This window comes from Gavialis gangeticus, unplaced genomic scaffold, assembly GCF_001723915.1.
Source record: "Gavialis gangeticus isolate Ggan-Ray unplaced genomic scaffold, GavGan_comp1, whole genome shotgun sequence".
In the NCBI taxonomy this organism is placed as follows: Eukaryota; Metazoa; Chordata; order Crocodylia; family Gavialidae; genus Gavialis; species Gavialis gangeticus.
In genome coordinates, this window is record NW_017729015.1 from 16,795,551 (window position 1) to 16,819,307 (window position 23,757).

General features: G+C 45.0%; 1 protein-coding gene across 5 annotated transcripts in view; it reads left to right on the forward strand.

Annotated features, from left to right (window-relative positions):
- Positions 1–23,757, forward strand: part of NCMAP (non-compact myelin associated protein) — a 35,061-nt gene that overhangs the window by 6,446 nt on the left and 4,858 nt on the right. For 2 of the 5 annotated variants that reach the window (XM_019512433.1, XM_019512432.1), the window contains exons 2-3: positions 22,253–22,351; positions 23,590–23,674. In XM_019512433.1, coding sequence (XP_019367978.1) covers positions 22,264–22,351; positions 23,590–23,674 — 173 coding nt within the window. In that variant the 5' untranslated portion in view covers positions 22,253–22,263. Of the gene's footprint in view, positions 1–8,314; positions 8,415–9,695; positions 9,712–22,252; positions 22,352–23,589; positions 23,675–23,757 lie in introns of those variants that run through there. The other 3 variants (XM_019512435.1, XM_019512434.1, XM_019512436.1) reach the window with 3 other exon arrangements.

Here is a 23,757-nt window from a genome sequence, read left to right on the forward strand (position 1 = left end):
AGCCCGGCCAGCACCTGCCGCCGGGGCGGGCGATGCGCGGAGCACCTGGGCCGGAGGCAGCCGCGGGGGATGGCCGGGGCGCGGAGCGGGTGAGTGCCCGGGGCCGGCGAGCGGGGGTGCGCCGAGAAACCTGAAGAGGTCCGCGGGGGCCTGGCTGGGGCCGGCGATGATCCTGTGCTGACCTGGGGCAGGGCTTGCCCCTCTCCTCCCGTCGTTACCTCACGCCTCCCTGAGCTGGCGCGCTGTCCTCCCCAGGCCTGGGGAAGGGGCTTGCGCCCCACAGCTCGCGGGGAACTTGGCTCCAGTCAGGAAGAGACAGAGAGCCGAGCCTTGGGTAGCACCGGTCGCCCGGAGAAACGGCAGGCACCTCCCCTCCCGTGTGCGGGCAGCGCACAGTCCTCTCCTTCCTTGCTATTTACCGACCTGGGGAGCTCCTGAAGTCTTGGCAGTAAGATCCTTTGGAGATCTTGGGCTTTAAAATCATAAACGGGAGGGAGGCAACAATCCTCGGCCGCTCGAGAGCCATTAAACCGGCTTTAGTCATTTGACTGCGCTGGCCCCTGGCAGAGACGCCTCTTTAGAGTAACGTGGTGGCTTGTGCAGTCTTTGCTCCTTGGAAGAAGATGAAACGGAAGCGATGCGAGGGCCACAGAGCACCCGGAAAGTTGTGTGCGGCGTTACCCCGGGGCCAGATCCCGGAGAGAGTTACAGGCTTCTGCGTCTCCACGCGAGTCGTCTCGTGCGTAAAAACCCGTTGAAGCATATGTGTAAACGCGCTCAGAGCGGAGGCCCTAGGGAAGTTTCCGACAGTGAATTGTCATCTGTTAGTACGGTTGCTACCGGGGTTGTATTGTTACCAGTGTTGTATTGGTGCTGCGTTCCAATGTTTAAAAGGTTAAAAATGTTTTCTAAGGGTGTCACGAGTGGCCTTTTCTGTTTCACAAGCTGTCAGTCACAGTGTGCTGTCAGTTCGTGTGCACATAGCTCCGAGTACAGAATCGCTTCAGCTGACTTACTCTGGCGTCAGCCCAGTTTAAATGATGGCAGAATTCAGACTGGTAGTATTTGAACATACTAAGCTCCTTGTATGCTGGCCATAAACAGGAAAGAAATCTGATATCGATGGGGAGAGATTTTTCTGCCAAGCTATTGCATTAGCAGGTACTTCTTTCATTAATCTAAAAACCATTATGTTATAATGCTTGAGAGTGATCTAGGAGGAAGTTATTGTGTCCCTAGGGAGTTTGAAATGTCTACAAGAAAGAGAAGTCTTTGATTAACAATCTTCCCTCAGCGGGGAGTGCACTGAGCCTGTCGTTCTGATTTGCGTACCCCCAGCACAATAAGAAGGTGTTTCCTTAAGATTGCCAGTCCTAACACACAAAATTCAATCGTTTGGACTGGCAAACCTGTACTTAATGTGAAGTGAGATTAAAGACTTGGAACGTACTGTTGTTGTTAGCCTAATATGTAGCTGATTCAGCGCATAAGAACGTGTGTTAACTTCATGACTCTTTGGGAACGCAAAGTTGTTAACAAACTTGAATGGTGACTTCTTGTTTGTCATGGTTACTAATATTCTTCGTGCTCCAGGAAGTGACTAAAAGTAGGTATTTTGTGAATGCAATTGCACTAATGCCATCCGTTCTACTAGATGGTGTGTTAGCAGGGATGGCGGGTTACTTTCTGCAACCCAAGTTGTGGTGAAGGTACTACGCTCCACTCTGCTAGTGACCTGTTGGGTGGGCCGGTCACCTCCTATAAAATAGATATAATACTATTCAATTTTCAGGTGATGTGAATGAGTGCCTGCAAAGCGTTATGAGAATCTTCTTGGATGAAGGGGGCACAAAGGGCAAAGTATTATGTGATGTGTGGATGGGTTCAAATGCAGTGTGCCCCTCTATAGGTGAGTTTTTGTGAGTTTAAACGTGCAGTAGTTGAGGAAATCTTCTTGTGACTGTGGCTTCATCCTTTTGTTTGCTAAGTAAAAGGAGTTGCCAGACTTCTGTACTGCGCATGGAAATCGGCTTTGTCAGTCTATCCAGTAAAAAATCCATGTGGAGAGGGGGGAAATTGGAGGCTCTGGAATGAGTTTTTGCTTAGCTGAATCCCAATCCAGTTCACTGTGAGACTGTCTCTTAAAATACCAATGGACATTTGAAGATTGCTTAAAATAGGCTAATACACATTAAACATCACTTAAAAACCATGCTCTTTAGTTTATGTGCATTAAGACAGGCTACTACACATTTTCCTAGTACTGCACTGTGGAGGGTGCCTATGGACCAGCATGGAGGCTGCTCTAACACGCTGCAATTCCAGTGTGTTGGAGCAGACTGGATTAATCGAGTCTGCAGCATGGCAATTGCTGCGCTCCAGCAGCCTCCGGCATCTTGTGTATCAGCATCCCTGTGCTTGAAAATGGTCGGGGGCACTTGAACTAAAGCACATTAAACAAGCTTTAGTTCAATTGCCCCCACCACCATTTTCAAGAGCTGGGACACTGATACATGACACACCGTGGCGCTTTAATTAGAGCAGCTCTCGGAGCTGCTCTAAGGAAAGCACCACCCCCTACCCCCAGAGCACGTGTAAAGGTGCCCAGAGGTACTAGATTTAATGCACATTAAAGCTTCTTAACGCATGTGTAGATGCACCCACAGAGAGGGGCATTTACATCCATAGCCTGAACTGTGCTTGTTCTGTAGAGAGGATTTTGGTTCCCCGAGCTGTTAATCCAGCATCTTTTGTGAGCACAGTCGTTCTGCCTTTGTGCAGTGGCAGGTAGTAGACACTAAACTGGGGGAGAAAGCCCCACTTCTGGTTCTTTTCTGCAGAAGGATCATATTTGTAAAGAACTGGTGTACAAACACCGATGAACACGTGCACTGTAACTTCTTTACTTACTCCAGTGTTTGCAGGACCGTGGTCATCTAGGCTTCTAACTGCTGCCTAATAACAAAGTTAAAGAATTGTGGAATTGGATGAGAATTTTTTATGGGATTTTTTTGGGGGGGAATTAGAAATGTAATTAATGGAATGTTGTGGGACAAGATTGTTATTTTTTCCAATTATATTCCTGACTTTAAATTGTTGCTTGAAGAAAAAGGGCTTAGAAATCATCAATTTCCACTTTCAGTATGTTTTTTTTTAAATGAAACAAGTTTTCATTTTGAAACAACTCTTTACTTTGAAATAAGACAAACTCTGCACTAAAAGGTGAAAACCAGTGGAGTTGGGAGGAAATATTTTGATATTATCAAAATTTAAACATTTTCAATGGCCCAAGATTATTCCACTCACTCACTCACTCACTCACTCACTCACTCACTCACTCACTCACTCACACTCTCTCTCTCTCTGCATGTAGGTGTGTGTTTTGGCTGCAAAAACTTCCAAGACTTTGACTTCTGCCCAGTTTGGGACAGGATATTTTTTTAAATCTAAAAAGAAAATGTCACCTAACACTACTAACCAAAACTTGGAATTTTTAAAGACGAGGACCAGAGCTGTGCTTCTGCTTTGCACAACAGACCCCATCTCCTCCAATCCTGAACTGTGGGGCTTAGAAGTCAAATTGAAGCTATTTTGTTTGTTAACAGTCTCCAATTGTTGTCTTTGAAGGCATTTAAAATGGAATCAGGAACCTTAAGTGAAACACTTTTTTTATATTTTTTAGGAAAAAAAGAAAAATATGGAAACAAATCCTGCAATATTATCCAAGAAAACAAAGAGGTTTAGTTCTGTGCCCCCATGGCTACCCATGTTGGTAGCAAGGGTTCAGCTGATGAATGTCCTGCTCTCTCATGCACTGTTTGCTGCTGCCAGAAGGCAAAGCCAGGAAACGCAACAAAGCTAGAGGACCCTGCAAACGGTACAGTGAGGAAGTGGGTAGAGAGATGTGAGAAATGTTGTGGGGAGGAAGAGAGCCTAATTGCAAACCAGAAATCCCTTGAGTTGTCTTTGTGCAGGGTCTGCTCTGCTGTACAGAGTGCAAAACGTTGGCATCTGCCCGGGAAGATGGTCCTTGTTCCCAGGGGGGGGAGAGATGTGTTGTGTTCTCATGAACCGGGCATGTGCCTGGGATGGAGATTCCTGAAAGTGGGGTGTTAATTCCTCGCCTAGTTAGCATGGGATTTGGCCTAGATGAGCTGGCTAAAACTTTGACCTTGGCTATGTGAGGCGAGGGAAACATCTAGCTGGCACTGACTACGTTGCTCCTATTGAGAGTCCAAAGAATCAGGAAATACAGCCACAAACTGTAGAGCCCCTCAGCTTCCCACAATGACAGGAATGAAATGAGAGATGGAAAAAATATCAAATAGTCAGTGACCCACGCAAGGGAAAAGCTATTGGAATCGTCTAGTTTCCCGTCAATATACAAAGTTCATTGTCCTCGCAGCCTCCTCTGTGGTGTAGCAAAGCGAGCGCACTGCAGCGATTGGGGTTGTGTGCATCGGCTGTGGCTTCCTCGCTGCCCCGTGGATTTGCCTTGCTGGTGTACAGAGCTGTAGCCCTTAGTGGTGTGCACAGGGAGCTGGCATTTCAGATCTTAACGTGAACTGTGTGAAACCCCTGCGAAGCCACTTGGCATCTCTTGAGTTTTGCACGTGGCTCATCGGGGCGGAGAGTAGTTCCTGGCTCGTGTACTGGCCTCTGGTGGAGGCCTTAACCTGTTACATGATCATGGACTAGAATGGGAGGTGCAAGAGGGAGCCTTTTTTGGCAGGTATGTCACAAATCAAACCCTGTGCCCTCCCTGAGTGCCACTCTGATCCCCTTCCCCTGCCCAATCTGCTGCTCTGCTTTCTGCTCCCTGCTGCCTCCCCGGTCTGATGTGTGCCCGTACCACTTGGGGCAAGCCACTCCTGAACTAGAAAGATCCCTCTTCTGGCAAGCTGCGGCTCTGTTGACTCAACCTCTTTGATTTGCATAGATATAATATAGAGGGAAGATGTTACTTGGAGAGCCTGGCTGACCCAACATCAAAGGCGGCTCAGGGTGTAGCCTTATTCTGAGCTTCAGTAAAATAAATTGTTTAGTAAACAAATTATGCCACAGATGCGCGGGAGCATTGTTGTGTGTGTGTGCAGAGCGCAAATCTGTACGTGCCCTTGTGCAAGGGAGTTCTCCACAGGCATCAGGCTGCTGGCAGCAATCTGGTCCTCATAAGGGATCAGAGCGATCTGGGGGGTGATCAGAGCGGGGAGAAGTGCTGTGCTTAACAGCCTTGGTGCCCAGTCCCAGTGTGGGCACTGCCGATACTCCATAAGCTCCTGCAGGAACAAGGATCGAGTCCTTAGCCATAATTTATTTTGCGTGGGAGAGTGGGGAAGGGGTGTGTGCGTGTGAGAGGGATTGGATTTGAATGGCGTTCCTGTACTCTAAACGGGCCGTGCCATAGTTGTGTTTATCAGTCATTGTGACAACACAAGGAAACATTTTACAAGCTGCCTGCACTTAGAGGTGCGGTTTCAGAAGCACATAGGCAGAGCTGCTTGAGTCCTTTTGGGTACACAGGACTCCAGAGCTTCTGATTTGTCGGTGCACTTTGCTATTTGAGCATATGGATCTAGGGCTGTGGCTACAACAGCAGGTGTGCTAAAGCATGAATGTGTTTCTAAAAGTCTGGTTTCTAATGCAGATGCTGCTTGGATCACTGCTTTGGCTGGAGGGTCTTGTTCTGTTGCTCGGGGTCGAACTGATGGCTCAGTTTGAGTCCAAGAAGAAATTTGTCTCCTAGGTCAGAATGGCTAGGACTGGGGGTCTTTGCCCTTCTCCATAGCATGGGGCACAGTACTATTCCTAGGATCCTTGGAGCGTATATTAACTAATTTCTTCTCTGGCATTGAGGTGGCAGGACATTGCTTAGCTGTGGTTCATATTAGTCTGACTCTTCTGTAGCCAAGTGTAAAGTGAGTTTGGGTCACAGTAATGTCCTTGGAAACAAGTGTCCAAATCACAACGCTGGTGCTATTGGCACTAATGAACAGATTGGTCTAAAAGGTCAATGATGAAGTAGGCCATGGAGAACAAATTCTGTTGTTGCATCTAAAAGTGATCACCCCCAGGCAGGGGTGGGGCAGGATAGGGACATGCTTGCACTGCTGCTTTGGGTGCAGTTGCTGTTACTTGATTAAAATGGATATCAGACGCTAGGGTTGTCTGTCCAGTGTTTTTCCTCAGCACTACGTTTGCTCCGATCCAGATGAGGAGGCCTGTGTTATCAAACCATCTTTCAGTGCTTTTCAGAGGCAGGGAAAATAACGTGTATTTTGTAGATGTGGGGGAAGAAGGAAACCTAGAGTCATTTGCCTAGGGGTGCACAGGGAACCAGAGCTTGAGCTGGGGATTCAGGAGTTCGGACTCCTGATCCACTGATCGAGTTGAACTGTGGCAAGTGAAGTGTGGGTGGGTGGCAATACACCACTCTTCCTCTCTCCACCCCTTCTACCAGCCCCCAAGGCCAGGATAGATCATGGGCATGAAATGCAACTCTCCAGGTGAGAGCTGGAGGAGCTGCGTCTTCAGTTGATTGATTATAGAGCTCTGTGTCTCCATTCAGATGATATTGTTACTTCTGGCTGGGAGCTGATGCTGAGAGACCAGGTTGGACTAGGTCAGTCTTGTAACCCCACTAACATCCCCTGACCTTCTTAAAACACACACTGAAATCTGCCTCCCCAGCTGTTGTCCCATTAAACAAGATGCAGGCTGGCCCCCCTGTGTGATTATTAGCGTCCAAGTCAGAGGAGCGTTTCCAGTCTTTGGCTGCTGGGTGTAAATTGCTGTTCCGGCCCAAACCCATCTTTTCATCGAGGTCTCTCTGGTTCTGACTCCACCTGCCAGCCACTCCCTTATCCCCTCTGGGTGCTGCAGATTCCTGGCTAATGCATGAGGCTGTCTTGCATGTTCTTGTGTGCTTGTTCGTGCTGCTTGATGTTACAAGCCCATTCACACTTGCTGTATGTACTGCTGGTGATCTGTGCCTGCTTGGGACTGAGCTGTCTGTGCTAAGCAGAGAGAAGTCCTTCTCTGTCCAGAGCAGGAAAGGACAGCTGGAACGCCTATGTATGAAGGGGCTAAAAGTGCCCTTGTCAAAAGGGTTGTGTTTACCGTTGAGAGCCTGCGCGTGCAGTCTCTGAAGTGAATGGGTGTGGAAATGTGTCCAAAGGCATAACTGACTTGGGTCTGTATAGCAGCCCTTGCACAAGAAGTACTCGGGGCCTCCCATTCATTGCCCAACTCACTCCCTTTAGCAAGGGAGAAGGGTAATGATACACTCCACAAACAGGGATTGGGAGAGTCAGGTTTTGTTCCTAGATCTGCCACTGACTTCCTCATGCTGGGCAAGTTCCTTCATCTCTCTGCACCTCAATTTCTCCATCTGTAAAATGGGGGTGCATTTCTGTGATCCTGCACCAGATATTGCAGGGTGCATCCACAGTGTGTCATCCTGGCTTTTGGACACGGGTTCCAGCCTACACAAGATACAGGATTGACTGGGGCCACAAGAAGGTATTTCCCTTTATGTCCCATGCCTCTTTCTTCTGTTCTGTTCTGTTCTGGGTCAGTCTCATTCCATGTTACTTTGTCTAATGTTACGTTTCTCCAGGGGAGGGAGAAGGGAAGAAAGAGGGCATCTTCAGCAGTAGAGGGTTATGCTAGAGCAAAGGGATGTAGATCAGAGATCACTCTGACCCTTTAGGGCACATGCGTAAGCGGGGTAGGTGCAGACGTTTCAGGGTCAGAAACCTGACAACAGTGGAGCATGTTTTTGTCACATGGTTTGAGACACTTTGTTAAAGTGATGGGAAGCATTAACCAGCTGCATGTTTCGAGCAGTTATTATTAGCTAGCTTTTCCATACCAGGACACCCGTGGGATTCCCCTTGTATCGAACTATAAGGACTCTTTCCCATATTAACAATACTGGATGGGCAGGGTGATGGCAAATGCTGGTTGTGAACTCTCCCTCCTGCCCCCAGAGCCCAGGTGGTGGCACAGTGCTGCACGTGCTAAGGATGAAGGTTGTAATTCTTTATCCAGCTGCATTGCTGGGATCTGAATGAAGCATTCAGGAATCGTAACTAGCCAGCAGGAGAGATGCCTGTGAAAGGAAACCTCGCCGGGGCAAGCTTTGTGCAGCTATGACCAATACCAAACCACTGCTGCCTTTCAGGAAATGGCCCCCTCTCTGTGGTTATACAGCTCGTGTTAATCATTCTTTCAAACCGATTACCGAACTTGTCAAGCGGCTAAATGTCAGGCACAGGATCCCAGCTCTACGTGTGCCTGAGCTGAAACCAAAGCAGTTTCAACCTTCGTGCTGGGACATGCAGCCTCCAACAATGTACTGAGCAGTGGAGACTGACTCACCTGCAGGGAGGGTAAGGAGGAGGGATCTACCTGTGAGCTGATACCATTCCACACTAGGAAAGGCTTGTTCTTGTGCACAAAACCCCTCTCACGGGCTGATCTCTGTGAGGCCCCTTGCCCTTGTTTCCGTCCTTAAACTCCAGCTGCATTCTCCACTTATCTGCTAGGAAGTTGCACCGTGGCTGCTGGCTGTTTAAAATCTCAGCAGTTTTAAGTGGCAAAGGGCCAGAGATCAAAGCAACTGTGTCTGTGTTGACTCTAAATTCATCTTTGGAAACTTTCATGGACTAGAAACACATCTTTGACTAAACTAAACTGCACTGCCTTGTAAAATGCTGCTTCCTACTATGTTTGAAATGCACCTCTGACCTCAGGTGTTTTTTAAAAGCTGTCTTGACTGCAGGGAGGGAACATGAACAGGTCCGTAGTGGGAGAAGCTGGGAGTTGGGGTGCGTTCTGCACCCAAATGCTGCCAAGCTGTGACAGCCTGTGGGCAAGTAGCTTCTCCCTTCCTCTTAAAATCAGGTTAATACCTGCTGCTGAGAACTGCTGTTAGGGTTAATGTCTGTAATGGGATTTGAGATCATTGGATGGGAAATAGAGAAGGACAAATTATGATTATTATTTATTACTATTACTATTATTATTATCATTATTATTACTTCAGCTCTTCAGTGTAATCTGTGGGACATTCTTGATTTACAGGTTTAACTGCAACTTGTTTCTGGCAGGTTTTGAGATTGGGCCATTCAGTCTCTTACTGGGATTTAAAATGGTTTTGCATGTAGCTCTCTGTAACTTGGGTGCATGGGCAGATCTAGGCTCTGAAAAGAGGGGTGTAGCGTGTCATCACATATAACACACTTCTTCAGTTAAAGAGAAATGAGAAGCTTTACTAATGTGGTAGGGGGCTAGCACTATATTATTTAGCTCAATAGCAAAGCAAAAAAAAAAGGGTGTCTATACCTCTGCTCTGGAGTGGAGGGGGCATTTTAATCAGAGCAGCTCTCAGACAGCCACCCTAACTCAAACACTGATGTGTCACATGTATTCAGTGTCCCACATTTTGAAATGGCCACGGGGAGCTTTAACTAAAACTCATTTGATGAGTTTTAGTTAAAGTGCCCCCACTGCCATTTTGAAATGCGGGACACTGAATACATGTGACACTGCAGCAGGCTGGAGCATTCTAATTGGAACACTCCAGCAGAGTCAGTTAATTGCATTTTAATTAAAACATGTCAGAGCGCTTGTATAAATATTGGAATGCACACTAATTTGCTAGCGTGTATGCAAAGTTTAAAAAAAACACAACAAACTAGGCAAAAGGTATTCAAAGGATATTGTATCATTGCGCTCATTACAGTTAAATGTACATCTCTTAATTAAATTCATGAAACCAAATCTAGCCTTCCTGAGCATCTCCAATGCTTCACTCAGCCATTTCTATATGGGAGTTAATATTACCACACCCAAGTTGAGGTTTTTAACTAGAGCGAAAAACAGTCTGCAGGGCTATAAAGTAAGCAAAAGACATTACCAGGAATGGACAGCAAGATTGCGGAAGAAAGAATAGTTCAAATAGTGGAAGATCAATGCCATTAAGGAGGAGAGAGGTGTGTTAACACCTGTGGAGTGGAGAGAAGTTAACAAAGATCAGGGTCAGAATGAGCCATAAAGTCAATTGACTTGCTCAGCCTTGCTTAAACAGAAATGCTGCTGCCCCTCCCAGGTAGTTGATTTTAAAGTGTGGGTGGAGCTGGAATCAGAGGGGTGCAGCTGCACCACGGCATCTGCCCCTGGATTTACCCCTGCGGGATGTCTTCTGATAGTCCAGGCACTGGTCTGGGACCCTGGAGACCATGGTTTAACCCAGCTTGTCCCAAGGTCACACCAGAGTTCTTGCGTGGCCTTGGGGCAAGCCTATTGGAGCTATGGCTTCAAAAGAGCTCAGCACTCAAAAGAGGGATCATATCTGGCCTTTAAATCTCTCTGTCAAAGGGATACATCAGGCTACCTGTCACCTACCTGCTGTCTGTATTTAGAGTGTACGATTGTCAGGACATGGGCTGCTTCTTGCTGTGTATGTGTGGGCAGCACCTAGTATGGTAGGGACCATGTCCTCTGTGAGATCTCTTGTGGCTCGTCTACACCGTGGTGGCAAGAGGTCCTGGCAAAGAGACGGCTGAGTGCACCCACCCTATGCCCTGCTCCTCCACACTTGCCAGCACACTCCAAACCCAGAAGTTTGGCAGTGAGGCCATGCTGGGCTTGTCTTTAGTAGCTCATTTGGGCACACCTTAGACTGAGGGCTGGAGGATGGGGCAGAGGGGAGATCCCAAAGCAGCTCCCCTAGTAAATTCCCAGGCTTGGAGCCTGCCTAGGTAACACAGGTGCATAGGGTGCAAGAGAGCTACGGCCCTCTCCACACTGGGACTTGCCACTACCATGGGGTAGACTAGTCCTACAGAAAAGGATGATGCAAAAAGGAAAGAACAGTTGATTTGGGAATAAAAGGGGAAGCTCTGTAGACAGGGTCAAACCTGAATCTCCTGCAGTAAAGAATCCTGTCTTGATAAAGTCCTTTTCTTTGGATTTTCTACTCCCATTGGAGCAGATGAAGGCTTCTCATCAGCCGACAGCCCTGGCCTCAACCGGGTAGCACCCAAAGCCACCAGGCTAGAATTTGCCCGTTTGTATCTTAGCAGTGAATTCATCCATGGTTTACATGCAGCTCCTAACTGGCACCTCCCCAGTGCCCACCCACCCTATCCTTCGCTTACAGTATACAGCATGAGCCTTGCGTGGTCTCCCCATACTGAGAGCTGTTATGTGCAGGATAGCAGAGCTCATGATGTACAAGGTGTTGCAGCAATATCAGAAGAAGACAATCCGCTCTCTATTTAGGCAAACAACCAGGAGGTATTTCTCCCACAGGTGCTTCTGAAACTAAAATGGAGAATGGGAGATTGGATCCCAGCTCTGAGGCTGTTTAGATTTGTATCCAAATATAGCCTTCAAACCTGGCCGTGTTTGACACTGCAGTGCTTCTGTTTGGTTTCCTAATCTCTTTTGGATTTATTATAGTATTTGCTACAATCTGTTGCTGAGTAAGATTGTTTGTAAAATACGAGATTCTTTTGCTTGGCCAAAAAAGACTTTTTCGTCAATGCTTCTATTCTTAGTCTGAATTCCAGTTTAAGCCAGTGGTTTAATTCCTGAGATTTCAGGGTCCAAGTGCTCCTCTGTGGTAGAAAACTGCTGCAGAAGGACTGACACAGGACACTGATAGTGGGTTCGGAGGCACCAAAAACTCTGATCCTGGCCTCCGGAGCTGGGTTAGAAATCTCATGGGGTGCTGTTGTTCCCACCTCACTAATGCTTCCCCCTTCATCTGTGGATGGTCATGGTGGGAGGAGGAAGTAGAAGGGGCATTGGCTTTATTTCTTCTGTAGCTTGTCAAAGGAACATTAAGGGTTTCTGTTGCAGTCCTCTGCAGCCCACAGCTGGTCTGGACACGTAGCGCTGGTCCCTCTCTCGCATGTTGTGGAGCCTGAGAGTGCTTGTACTTGAGTGATCAGCAGTAGGTGGAGGCTGCTGATCCTTCTGCAAAACCCAGAATTTCATAAAAAGTGGGGATGTTTTGGATTATTCCAGCCCTTCCCTGTCAACAGAGCTAGATCTGGAGGTAGCAGGGCTTGGTCCAGGGCTGGCTGTCCTTGTAGCTCAAGTGACACTCGGATCAATATGTTTGCCACCAACATGCAACTTAACTCAGGTTTCCTTGGTCACCCTTGTGCGGGCAGTAGAGACAAACACTTAACCGTTCTGACTTCAAAGTCGATTGTCAAACCAGGCTTGGTTAAAAAAGTTTAATTTAGGCTTAAATGTAGACATTTATCCTATTCTCCAATCCTGCTTCCCCTTTGAGAGGCAGCTGGTGATTTCTAAATAGCACCCTGATTTTTCCTTATCCCACAAGAGGCATTGCCTCACTGAGCCCAGCTTGATACTGTAGGGCATTTTTTTTTTTTCCTTTTTCCGGCTCTGGCCTGAATCCATTTCTCAAGATAATCTTTAACTGGAAAATACACATCCCCCCACTGCTGGAGTGACCTGTAAATGCTTGACCCTGTCAGTGCTCAGCAGATGGATCAAATTCCCTTCTTGTGAGATGCAGGTATGTCACGCAGGTATGTTAAGGCTGAACACATCCTTGAATCTTTGGCTGGTTCAGTGTTTTACATCAATTTAAGGTGTATAGGTAGGTGTACTGGCTTTATCACTCGAGTCTTACGTTTAATTCTTTGTTGGGTCTTGTAGAGGAGGATTTCTCAGCCATCATAGTTTGCCTTGACTTCAGAATCACAGAAAATCCAGGTTAACCTTTATTTCTGAGTTCAGGTAAGAGTTGATCAAATCTTTCACTCTTCAAAGCTGTTTTTTTTTTTAAAGAAGGAAAGCAAATATACGAGCAAGAATAAAACATTCATCCTCCTATGGCTTGCCTATTATATATCAGAACAGCACCAAGAAGGAGGCCTGTTTCACGCACCAAAGATCGATCCAGTTGTTAGCAGAGGGGCCTTGAAATTGGGACGCCAGGTTCTTATTCCTGTTCTGGCATTGTGCTGAGGGCTGTCCCAGCTGAGATATAAACAAGTAGGTTATATTTTATAACGGATCTCTTGCTCTCATCTCCTTGTCCTACTGTAAAACATATCACACTTCTTTATCAGTGGGGATTGATTAAATCATCCTGAGACCTCTACCATACCATCCATTCTGCAAATCACACTCTGACACGAGGCCCGTGGACAGTTGGTTTAGTGTTTCTCATGTATCTTTTCATAAGCTAAATATGTACAGTTGGTCTGGACAAAGAGCCAATGTTTTAAAGGAGCCTTCTAATTAAAAAGTGTTGACAGTAAAGGAAAACCTCCATCATTAATGTCATGAATATACTACAAAATGGTTCCCAGATATCCACTGATATTTGACACAGCATTCAGCTACTGCATCTAAATAGGCAGTTTTGTTTAAAAAGCAGAGGATTCTGGGATTTTTTAAAAATGAATCATTTTTAAGCTTAAACAATGAAGTAAGTCAACCTTCTGGAAATCCAGCCATTCGAGCAAACAATTTCTGGTAAATGACTCTTCAAGAGAGCTGTACTATATAATGAAACACACCCTGAACTGAGCGGATTTTCTTCTTTAGATGGCTTTAGCTTTCAATGAGAGTTTATCCAGGACTTTCTTCCCCTACTGTGGTTCTTTTTTTTAAAATGCTCTTTCAGCAAAAGGCACCCAAGCTCAGCATAAACTACTCAGTGTGCTAGTTTATCTCGGAAATGGAAGTCTCATTTGGAACAGAAGGAGTATTTGAACTGTGTGAGCTTTGTATCCTGAGAGATGAAGGATGGTCTTGAACTGGAGAGACTCGGGTTCCCTTCCCAGCCTTGCCATAGATTTCCTTTGTGAATTTGACTGAGTCACTTCATCTGTCTGCGCTTTGGGTCCTAATCTATACAGCAGAGAGAAAAACTCCATTCTCCCAACCTCTGTCTGGTCTGTTTGAGCTGTGAGCTCTTCAGGGCAGGGACTGTTTCTTATTGCGACTATGTAAAGGGCATAGATAGCATGATGGGGTTTCTGGGGTGTTTTCTAGCAGAAACAGTATGTTCACAACAGCAGGGAGGAGGGAAGGAACGTATGGTCCCTTGGTTTAGGCAGAAGTCTGAACTTTTGAGAAATCATGATTTCCAATCCAGCCTGATGCAGACTCTTTCAGCCTTTTGGGGCAAGGAAATTGGACCCAAATTTTCAGAAGTGTCCTTTAAGTCTCTAGCCTGTTCTGTTAAAGATGCTGAGTCTTTGAGCCTCCCGTGGACCCCAAGAGGAATTGAGGACACTCAGCCCTCCACATACTGGATCAGTGATGCCAAATAGGACTCCTCCTGAGACTACTTCTGTCTACCATGCAACCCCCAGAAACCTAATTATCCCAGAATGCTGCTAACTTCCTCTGGATTGTGCCCATAACACTGTGGATCTAGACACTTCAGGAGATGTATAAGTGTTACTTCAGTTTGTCGTCATTACACAGGTTCCCATACTCCGTTTGCCATGGATTCCAGACAGATGAAAGACACCATTGCCAGATGAGAACTCTTTAGAAAGCAACGTAAATGCTTGGCATGCGAGCAGGTGACTCTGGGCATGTCTACATGTGTGCTTTAATGCACATTAGCCTATTTTAATGTACATTCAGGTGTCACAAAATGTGCTATTTAGTTAATGTGCATTAAACCTCACTTGAAAACTGTGGGCATTTATACACATACTTTTTCATCCTGCACTGTGCCGGAGATCTGCTGCTTTGGAGCAGACTCGATTCATCACAAGCTGATCGCGCGCTGCACTGTGCTGCATGCAGTTGTTTGAGTGGCAAAATGAATGTCAGTGTGCAGAAAATGGTGGTGGTGCAGTTTTGAACTAAAGCACCTCTGATAGTTCAAAAGCGTGCCACTACCATTTTCTCAGCGCTGGCGCACGTTTTGCCACTTACACAACTGCAAGTATCGCAGCGCCGGGTGCTTTTCAAAGCACCCAGTGCTGTGGCGCTTGTATGTGTAAAAATGCCCTGTGCTCTTTAGTTAATGCTCATTAAGATAGGCTAATGCACATTTTCTCAGTAGCTCACAACAGAAGACACTTTTATGTGTGTATGTGGGGGTGGGGGTTGCACTGCTTTAATTAGAGCAGCTCTGACAGCTCATTTGAGGAACTTTAGTTCAAGCGCTGCTACCACCATACTGAAGTGCAGGGACACGGAAGTATGAGACACAGGAGGCTGCTGGAGCATAGTAATTATCACACTCCTGCCGACTCTATTGATCGAGTCTGCTCCGACACGCTGTAATTACAGTGCGTCAGAACAGCCTTCGCACTCCTGTACAGGCACCGAGAGGTACTAGATTCAATGTGCATTAACTAAAGTGCATTAATGCACGTGTAGATGCACTCACTGCATCTCTTTAACTATGCATGTGGAGTCTGGCAACTAGAGTAATGGTGCCATTATGAAAATATCCAGAAGATTTCCAAAGGAGCACCCTCAGCTTTTTGACCTTTCAGCTCTTAGTAATCAAGGCTGAGTTTTCAAAGAGCCAAGGGATTTAGGAGGCCAGCTTTTGATGAAATGTGGGAGTTGAGCTCCTTTTGAAAATCCCAGCCGTAATGATGATTGAAACCCAAGAAGGGGAAATAAGGCCCTTCCTGAGGGCCAGAAGAGGAAAGTGTGGGTCGGCTTCTTCAGGAAGGCTGAGCATTTCAATTAGTGGGAACTGGGGGCTCTTAGCTCTTTGCAGGATCTGGCCTTCCACCTGTAGGTTCGGGTTTGTTTTTTCCTTTGGCTGCAGCTGCTGTTGGCTGGACGCAGAAACAGTCTGTAGCTTTTATGTAATTATCACCCAGCCTCAACAAGGAAACTAAGTGCTCCTTAATGTGTGTATGTTAACAACTAAACGCGGAGGGCAAAGAGCCGGAGCCAGGAGGAGACAAACACTTGCATAAAGGCACTGGTCTGACATCAGAATCTGCACTTCATACATACTCTCCATACAGAGCTTTGTTATTTTTGCCTGCAGCCACATTTACACAAGATTGCCTGCCAGGCAGTTTGAACCTGGATTTCTGCTGCCTCCTGAGAACCTTGCAAGGTAAATTCAGACACATTCAAAGCTTACTGAACCACGTTTTCTTTATTTTATTTTGTTTGAAAAAAGTTTGCCCTAGTTTTAAGGCCATGTTCTTGGAGCTCTTGGAGCTTCCTTTTTGTTGTTATAACACAAACCAGGTAGTATATGACTGAACTGGCTGTTGAGTCTGTTTGGGTTGAGTCTGGATGATCTGTCAGCTTTTGGGGACTGAATTGAATTTTATGATTTTTAAACAAATGCATTTGCCTTCTCTGTGTCCTGCCATGAATACTTGGTTGATTTCCTCACCCTTGAAAAGACACAGAGCTCCATAAATGTGTGAGAGGGATCAATTCTACATTCACTGTGATCTAACAAGATAAAACTTTGAGGTTTTCTGTAATTTAGCTAGTAATGGTGATTGTTAGGTTATTGTCCCATTGCCTCTGATCTTCACTGCCATGCATCTGCATTTTCACAGACCTGCCTTTTGCATACTAGCGTCTGTTCCACCCAGGAGAGCGCGCACACACCAGCAGACTCTGTCTGAAGAAGGTTGGTTGTGCCCAAAACCTTGCAAAGAACAATTTTCCGAACAATTTAGCTGGCCTAATAAAAGATATCGCATTTACCCAAAGAACCTTGTCTGCCTACATCCTTAGACCAACACGGCTGTAGCCAACACCCCCAAGGCTATTGGAGGGGCAGGCAAGGAGCTGGAGTGTCACACGCAGTGCAGACAGGAGCAGGTCATTTGTCTTTAGTGAGCTTGAACCTGGAGAAGAGGAAAATGCCCAATTGCATTAAAAATTGTGGATTTTCTTCCTTTTTGAGTGCAAGTGAATTTTGCAGCTTCAAAAGGCCCTGAGTCGATGGGAACTGGAGGGAATGTGAGTCTCAACTAATAATGCTTCTCAACACTGACCTGGAGGGAGCATCTCCAATAGAGAAAGGGGAGTTGGGTTTGAGTCCTTGGCCTCTCTTCTTAAGTGTGGTGGCAGTCTTGGACCTTGATCTTTTGCCAAAGAAAATTGGATTGAAACTAAACGTCTGTCTTTCAACCACCCAATAGCCATTAGAAAGAAACAACTCGGGGTGTAGGGTGGGGACTTAGAGAAGCCCCAGAAATCTCACTGAAAATCTGAGACTTGAACGCTTAACTCTTACCCCTTGGAATTGCTATAATTCCACCGCCTTCGCAGGCTGCTTGCTGATCGCTGCTTCGAGATTGCTGATACCCTCTGGTGAAATGATCTAAGTGATGTAGGACCCCATATTCCAGTGTTGAAAAGTAAATTAGGCCCTTAAGTTTGAAAGTCACAGAGTATTTCCCTTGCTAACAGCTAACATGGTCATTGATTCAGCTTTCTCAATGAAGAAATTAATTAATTACACAGGCTGTTTAGTTTTATCCAGTGCTTTCAGGGCTCTTAGTTTGTCCTGTGTGTTACTGGAGAATGTGGTCCAGTGATGGATTTTGCCAGCTAGGGTTGACGAGAAGCAGAGTGATAGTCAAGAGAAATAGAAGCACGAGCCAAAATCCCTACCTTGCTACTGACCAGTAGTGTAAATAGGGGAAGGCAAATCACTTATTCTTTCAACATCTATTTCCCCACTTGGAAAACAGGAATGATATTATTCTTAACCATGTCTCAGTGGAGCCGGAACAATTACTTCCTTGTGCTTGGAGACCCCAGAGGGCAGCTGCAATAGAAGTATCAATATTATTGCAGGTGACACAATGGCTGGCTTGATATTCAGCTAAAACTGACTACCGTTATAACCCAGCATTTAAACCGGGAATTGATGCCAATAGTCTCTCTTGAATTTTCCCATTATTCATTCATGACATAAAAGACCCCTTTTTCTAGGTTACTCAACACTGAAGTCTACATTTCTCCCCGAGCATCACCTGCCTCCCATGGCAAAAAGTAAACGCTTGAATTTGAGCTCTGATGGAAAAACACGATCCATCCCTATCTCTTCTCTACCACTGCCACCACCCTCCTCTATAATTGCCAGGTGTTTCAGGCAGTAGCAGGAGCTGTTTGTCTACTTAATTTCAACCCTGATCTCTCTGGCAAATGAGCATGTCCCTTCAGATTGAAGTCCCTGGGATTGAGGGGTACAGGGGAGGCTTTCTATATGGTGGTATTGCCAAAATAACCAACATACTGTATCTGCAAAGGTGTTTTAAATGGAAATGTGCCCAAGGCATAACTCTTCTGGCTATGTCTGCATCCACCTTGAAATATTTCCCCAGGCTCAGGTCCCCTTATGTCTCAAATTACACATAAATTAGCAGCTCTCAGGGTCGAGAGCAGGTGTGTGTGCACAGAGTAAAGTACAGTCCTGTGCGTAACCTGGAGGGAGTGTTTCAAGTGGATTTGGAGGCTGCAAACCATACAACCCTTGTTATGTAGCATCTACTCGGTGGTGTTAGCTTTAAAACACTTTTTTCAAGCAAAGTAGAATGCGATTCGAAGCCCATTGGAACTAACAGGATATTTTTCACTGACTCCAGTGTGATTTATCCTTGCAACATGCAACTCTCCCAGTTTCAGAAGTGAGAAACCAAGCAGAGAGGCTTACCCAAGGCACAGGGGCGAGGCTGAGATCGATACTCCACATTGCTCCTTGCTCCCAGTTTTAGTTCTCAAAAGCTGCCCCCCCGCTTCACATCTGAGGTTTATGATAACGTTATGAAAAGGGACTTGCAACGCATTCAGCTTTCCCAAGCTGGCTGTTTCAAAGCCAGTCCTAGTCTGCTGACCAAACTCATCCTTCCTCTAACAGGTGAACCTGTGACTTCAGGTGAGATTACAGGCTTCTAGGGCAGAGATGCATTTCATCCAGAAATGCCAGTGCACCAGCTGCTATTAGCATAGCCAGATCGGAGACGTAGCTGGGCAGTTCTGCACACTGAATCGCCACAGGGCAGCAGCCGCAACTAGGCTGCTGGTGGCAGTGTGGTAACCGGGAAAGCAGGAGCCAAATCTGCTATTTTTATGCAACATGCACTGCCCCCCCATGTTGGCATCTGTGGCTACTGCCATGAGGATCACCCTACCTCCCCTCTCCCCAACCAGGGTGGATAAAAATCAATGATGTTTTTTAATTTTAAAAATGGATTTTTTTAAAATTAAGTGGTTTTTATTTAATTGAATGTTTTGGTTTTATTGTTAAGATGCTTTTTTAAAAATATATATAATTATAGTTCTAATTTAAGATATATTAAAACTCAAAGATATCATCATGGAATAGGAATTATAACTTCTAATTGTATACTATTTGAGACAATATATTCATGTAACCTTTTTAGATGTTTTATAAGTAGGTCACAAGTGGCCATGGACAAGAGGCCCAATCTTATGGGGTTCCCAGAGGCTCCTCTATAGAATTAAAGTAAAGATTAAAGAAAACCACTCTACCCAGTGGGATTGAGTGCTCACTCTAGAAGATCCCATTAAGCATCTCCATTATGCTTTAGTCTCAGTTCTCAAACTATGGATTTGTGTTTCTAGAGATCATAGACAGACAAGGTTCTTTGGGTAGATGTAATATCTTTTATTAGACCAAATAAATAGTTGGGAAGATTGTTCTTTGCAAGCTTTCGGGCACAAACGTCCTTCTTCAGGCATAGAGAGAGTGTGTTGTCTCCAGAGATGACATCCTTGTTAAGAGCAGTACATGGAGACGAGAGATGACAGACCTGATGATTACCCACCCATCAGCCCCATTGGGTGTCTGCAAGTTTGTCAAGCCCTTGCCTTTGTCCAAAAGTGCAAGGTTTCAAGAAGTTAAATGTTTGATGTCCTTTATTCAACAAGAATGCACTTCTTGTAGAAAACAGTGATTAAATCAAGGCTTCCTGACCAGTGATTTGAATCATGATTTAGCTCGATTTGAGTTAAATCAAATCCACCCTGCCCCCAACCTTTCTTTGTTATGCTGCTGATCCAGGTGGTAACTTAGTATGAACCGAGGACAAGGAACTGAAAGGTTTAATATCCTATTAATTAGTCCTTAGAAAGAGCTAGGATCTGAAGCACGTGCTTCTGCACCCAGTGAACAGTCAGGTGCAGGTTGAAAGCTCAGCATATTTTTCCCTGAATCAGGCCCCTAAAGGAAATATTTGCTCAGCCTTCCCCAGCCTGTAAAGCCTCATTGGGGTGGCTTTGGTGGGTGAAAGAGGGGACAGGCCCCCTCTTCCCTCCTCCATCCTTAAAACTTTCTGGCGACACCGGGGAGTGCTGTACTGAGTTGCACAGAGCTGAGCAGTTGCTGTGGCACCCGAGGACTTGGTCAGCATCACCCCGTGCTCTATCTCATCGCTGCCATCCAGAAGTATTGAGATGTCTTTTTGGCTGTGTTCATTCACTGGACACACACCGTATCCCACGGTGGTCTTTCAACTGCAGCGGGTGGTGGGGGATGATGACAATGCAGCTTTGTGGAGAAGCTGCAGTATCTTCAACACGAGGTTGTAGGTTTTATGAGCACCGTAAGCTCTTTGCAAAATGCCATGGTCTAGGGCCGGAGGAGCTTACGGTCCAAAAAATCTTTTCAGGGGGAAAAGATCTATGACCAGAGTAGATCATCATGTTACAAAAGTAACTTGGCCTCGGTTATACAAAGGAATCATTCAGTCGGAGGAGAATGACCCAGTTACAGATTCCGGGAGAGAGTTATTTTCAATTTTTTTCTAAACTAAAGAGTTGAGCCATTTAACGGAATCAACCTTGCAATACCCTGGGACAGACACTGGGAAAAGGGTCTGTTTCCCTTCCTGCCAGTAACAGTCTGAATTCCCCTTCCTATTAGTTGATACCAATTAATAGAATGAGTTATTACTGTCATAAATTTAGGATGAGGCACTGTTGCTATGGTGCAGGCAGTCTTGCTATGGCGCAGCACTTCACAGTGGCAGAGACAGGGGTCATATCTTTCTGTTCCACCATCTGAGGGGCAAAGTTTTCAAAATTAGGATGACATCCTTGCCCCAGTGAAATCAGTGGGAGTTTGGCCATTACCCTAGGGCTGGGGTTCATTCTATGTTGAAGTCTCCACAGAAGTAATCTGATTATTTTTTTTCTAAAGGGCCAAATACCCAGCAGTTCCTGTTGGATCCGGGTGTCCTATTACTTCTGAAAATCACTGCTAGTTTGGGAGCCCAGCTTCTGGCTCTTTATTTTAAGTACTTGGCAAGATTTTCAATTTAAGGTGACTTAACTTCGAGTAATAGCAGGCCCAGGCTGTAATGGAAGAAGAAACTAGTTTTGGTAACCGCAGGCTTGCGGCTGCATTTTCTGAATCAAAAGTAAATGCATGTCTAGTTGTTTCTCAGTTTCATCTCTGCATGTTCGACTAACCTGTAAAGAGTGAATCGGTTCAGCCTCAGGCTTTTTGACTGTACTTAGCCATTATGCTTGAGATGCTATACCCTTGATTTATTTTCAAATCTGTCTTATTTACTGGCTTAGAAATTGAAAAAAATCTGTCATCCTGGAGGGTATCTTTCAATATTGTGCAGGTGTGTGTAATACAATTGTCCTTAAAAAGCTTCTATTATTTGACTTCTAAAGCAAAGCCCCAGACATTGGAGTATCGTCATTACCATCGGCTGTGTTCTGGACAAGTAGGATATTGTTGGTTCTCGTATGGGATTTACCATATTTTCACTTTCAGAGGCAGAATGTTATGTCCCATGCCAGAGCTAGTCTGTCTGATGCTTTTACTGAGCCACATGGCAACAATTTGCTTGACTACTGCCACTTGCTTCCTATTAGTGCTGTAACTTCTCTTCTGAAGCTCGTACTGTGAAATGGCAATAACACATTTTTCAAGAGCCTGGAATTGCTTACTTCATCCCATGCATCTCTGGTGCTACATGGTGTACATTTATAAGCAGATCAATCACTTAGGACTAGAATGATACCTCTGCTGCTTGTGGGTGAAATCATGCCTCAATGAAAGTCCTTGGCAAAACTTCCTCGGTGCCTGGATTTCACCCACTTGTTTCAATGGAAGCACTCGTGTTGTAACGTGATCGCAAATGGCTCTTTAGGATCAAAATAGCTGGTTGGCAATTGTCCAGTTATCACAAATGGGTGGTAACAATTGCTAGTTCAGTGTTTTGTAAAATCAGTCTTCTTTCTGTGTGTCTAGCCAGAATCAAGATGACGACAGCTGCCCCAGCAGTCAGTGGTGATCCCCAGTTTCCAGGAAATGTGACCACAAAGTCTCGAGACCAAGTTCTTTATCAGAGTAAGAAAACTTATTATGATTGATTATTTTTATTAAACTATTTAAAATGCCATGCATCCATGTTGGATTTTGAAAAGACTCCTGAAAATATTCCAATGTGTAAATACTGTTAAACAATGGAATTAAGCAAGCTCCCTTGTTAACAACTTGAAAATTCATCTTCAGTATTCGATAGAGTAAGATCATGGCTTCTGGTGAGCACGCGCTTCTCAGCATCATTCTTGTATTCCAGTAGGAATATAGTCAGCCTAATCCAGTTTTATTTTGATGATTTCGGCCATTAAACTGATGTTGGCAGTTTAAAATTAGGGGGGGAAATGTTTATTGATAACTCTTAGGTTAAAATACACTGAGACATTTAGGAAAGTTCATCTGAATTAACTAAAGATGTGCATTAAATAACTTTGAAAGTGAATAAAGTTACCTTGCATTAAAACCACTGTAATTCTGAGTAAGTGTCCATACAGGTGTTTAACTCAGTTGTAACTAATCTGCTTACAAGTTAATTCTGGCAGACTTTCTTGACTGTCTTATTTAGCCAAGTCCTTAATTTAATAGAATAGAATTTTAAAAGCTTAATTTTGTAGAATTGGAATAAAAAATGACTAGCCCAGGCACAGAGCCTTCACCTACACTTAGGATGAAGATCACTTAATTAAGAACATCTGATCCATAGAGCCTGATCCTGCAAAAGTGACATATGTGTCTAATCACAGGCATGATGAGTAGCTGTCTATTATTTGTGTGATGGTAATGCCTAAAGGCTTCAACCTGGAGTACAAGCTACCTTGAGCTAGGCACCTATATACTCATTATGAGATGGTCTCTGCCCCACAGACCATACAAATTAGACAGAGTGGAAGGAAAAATAGAAACATAAAAAAGGCTGGCTCATTGTCTCACAGCAAAGTACCCAAGCCACAAATGAAAGCCAAGTGGTGTGAGAATCCCTCCCCAGCAGAGAATCTCTCTCTCTCTTTTTTCTTTTTACTTACTGTATATATTTTAGGACTGACTAAGTGCTTCGGTATTGGCTGGTAACCCCCTCCCCTGCTCCCTCCTAGTGTTTGTATTTCAAACTGCTATTCTGGTGAAAATAAATCATAGCAGCAGGTTTAATTTTTGTGGTGTGTTTTTTTTTTTTAAATAAGTTTAAATTAAATAATTGTGCTCTGTGTGAAAAGAATTTTGCAAGACTAATTTAAACAAGACTCTCTCTTCCCCCCCCCCCACCTTAGGTTCTGGAGCAATAGTAGCTGCCATCGTAGTTGGAGTGATTATTATTTTTACAGCGGTTCTGCTCCTATTGAAAACATATAACAGGTACAGGACTTTGTTCTTAATCTCCTTTGCTATATTTAAACAGGATAAATCAAAGACTGTCATCATGTCAGCTGCTATCATGC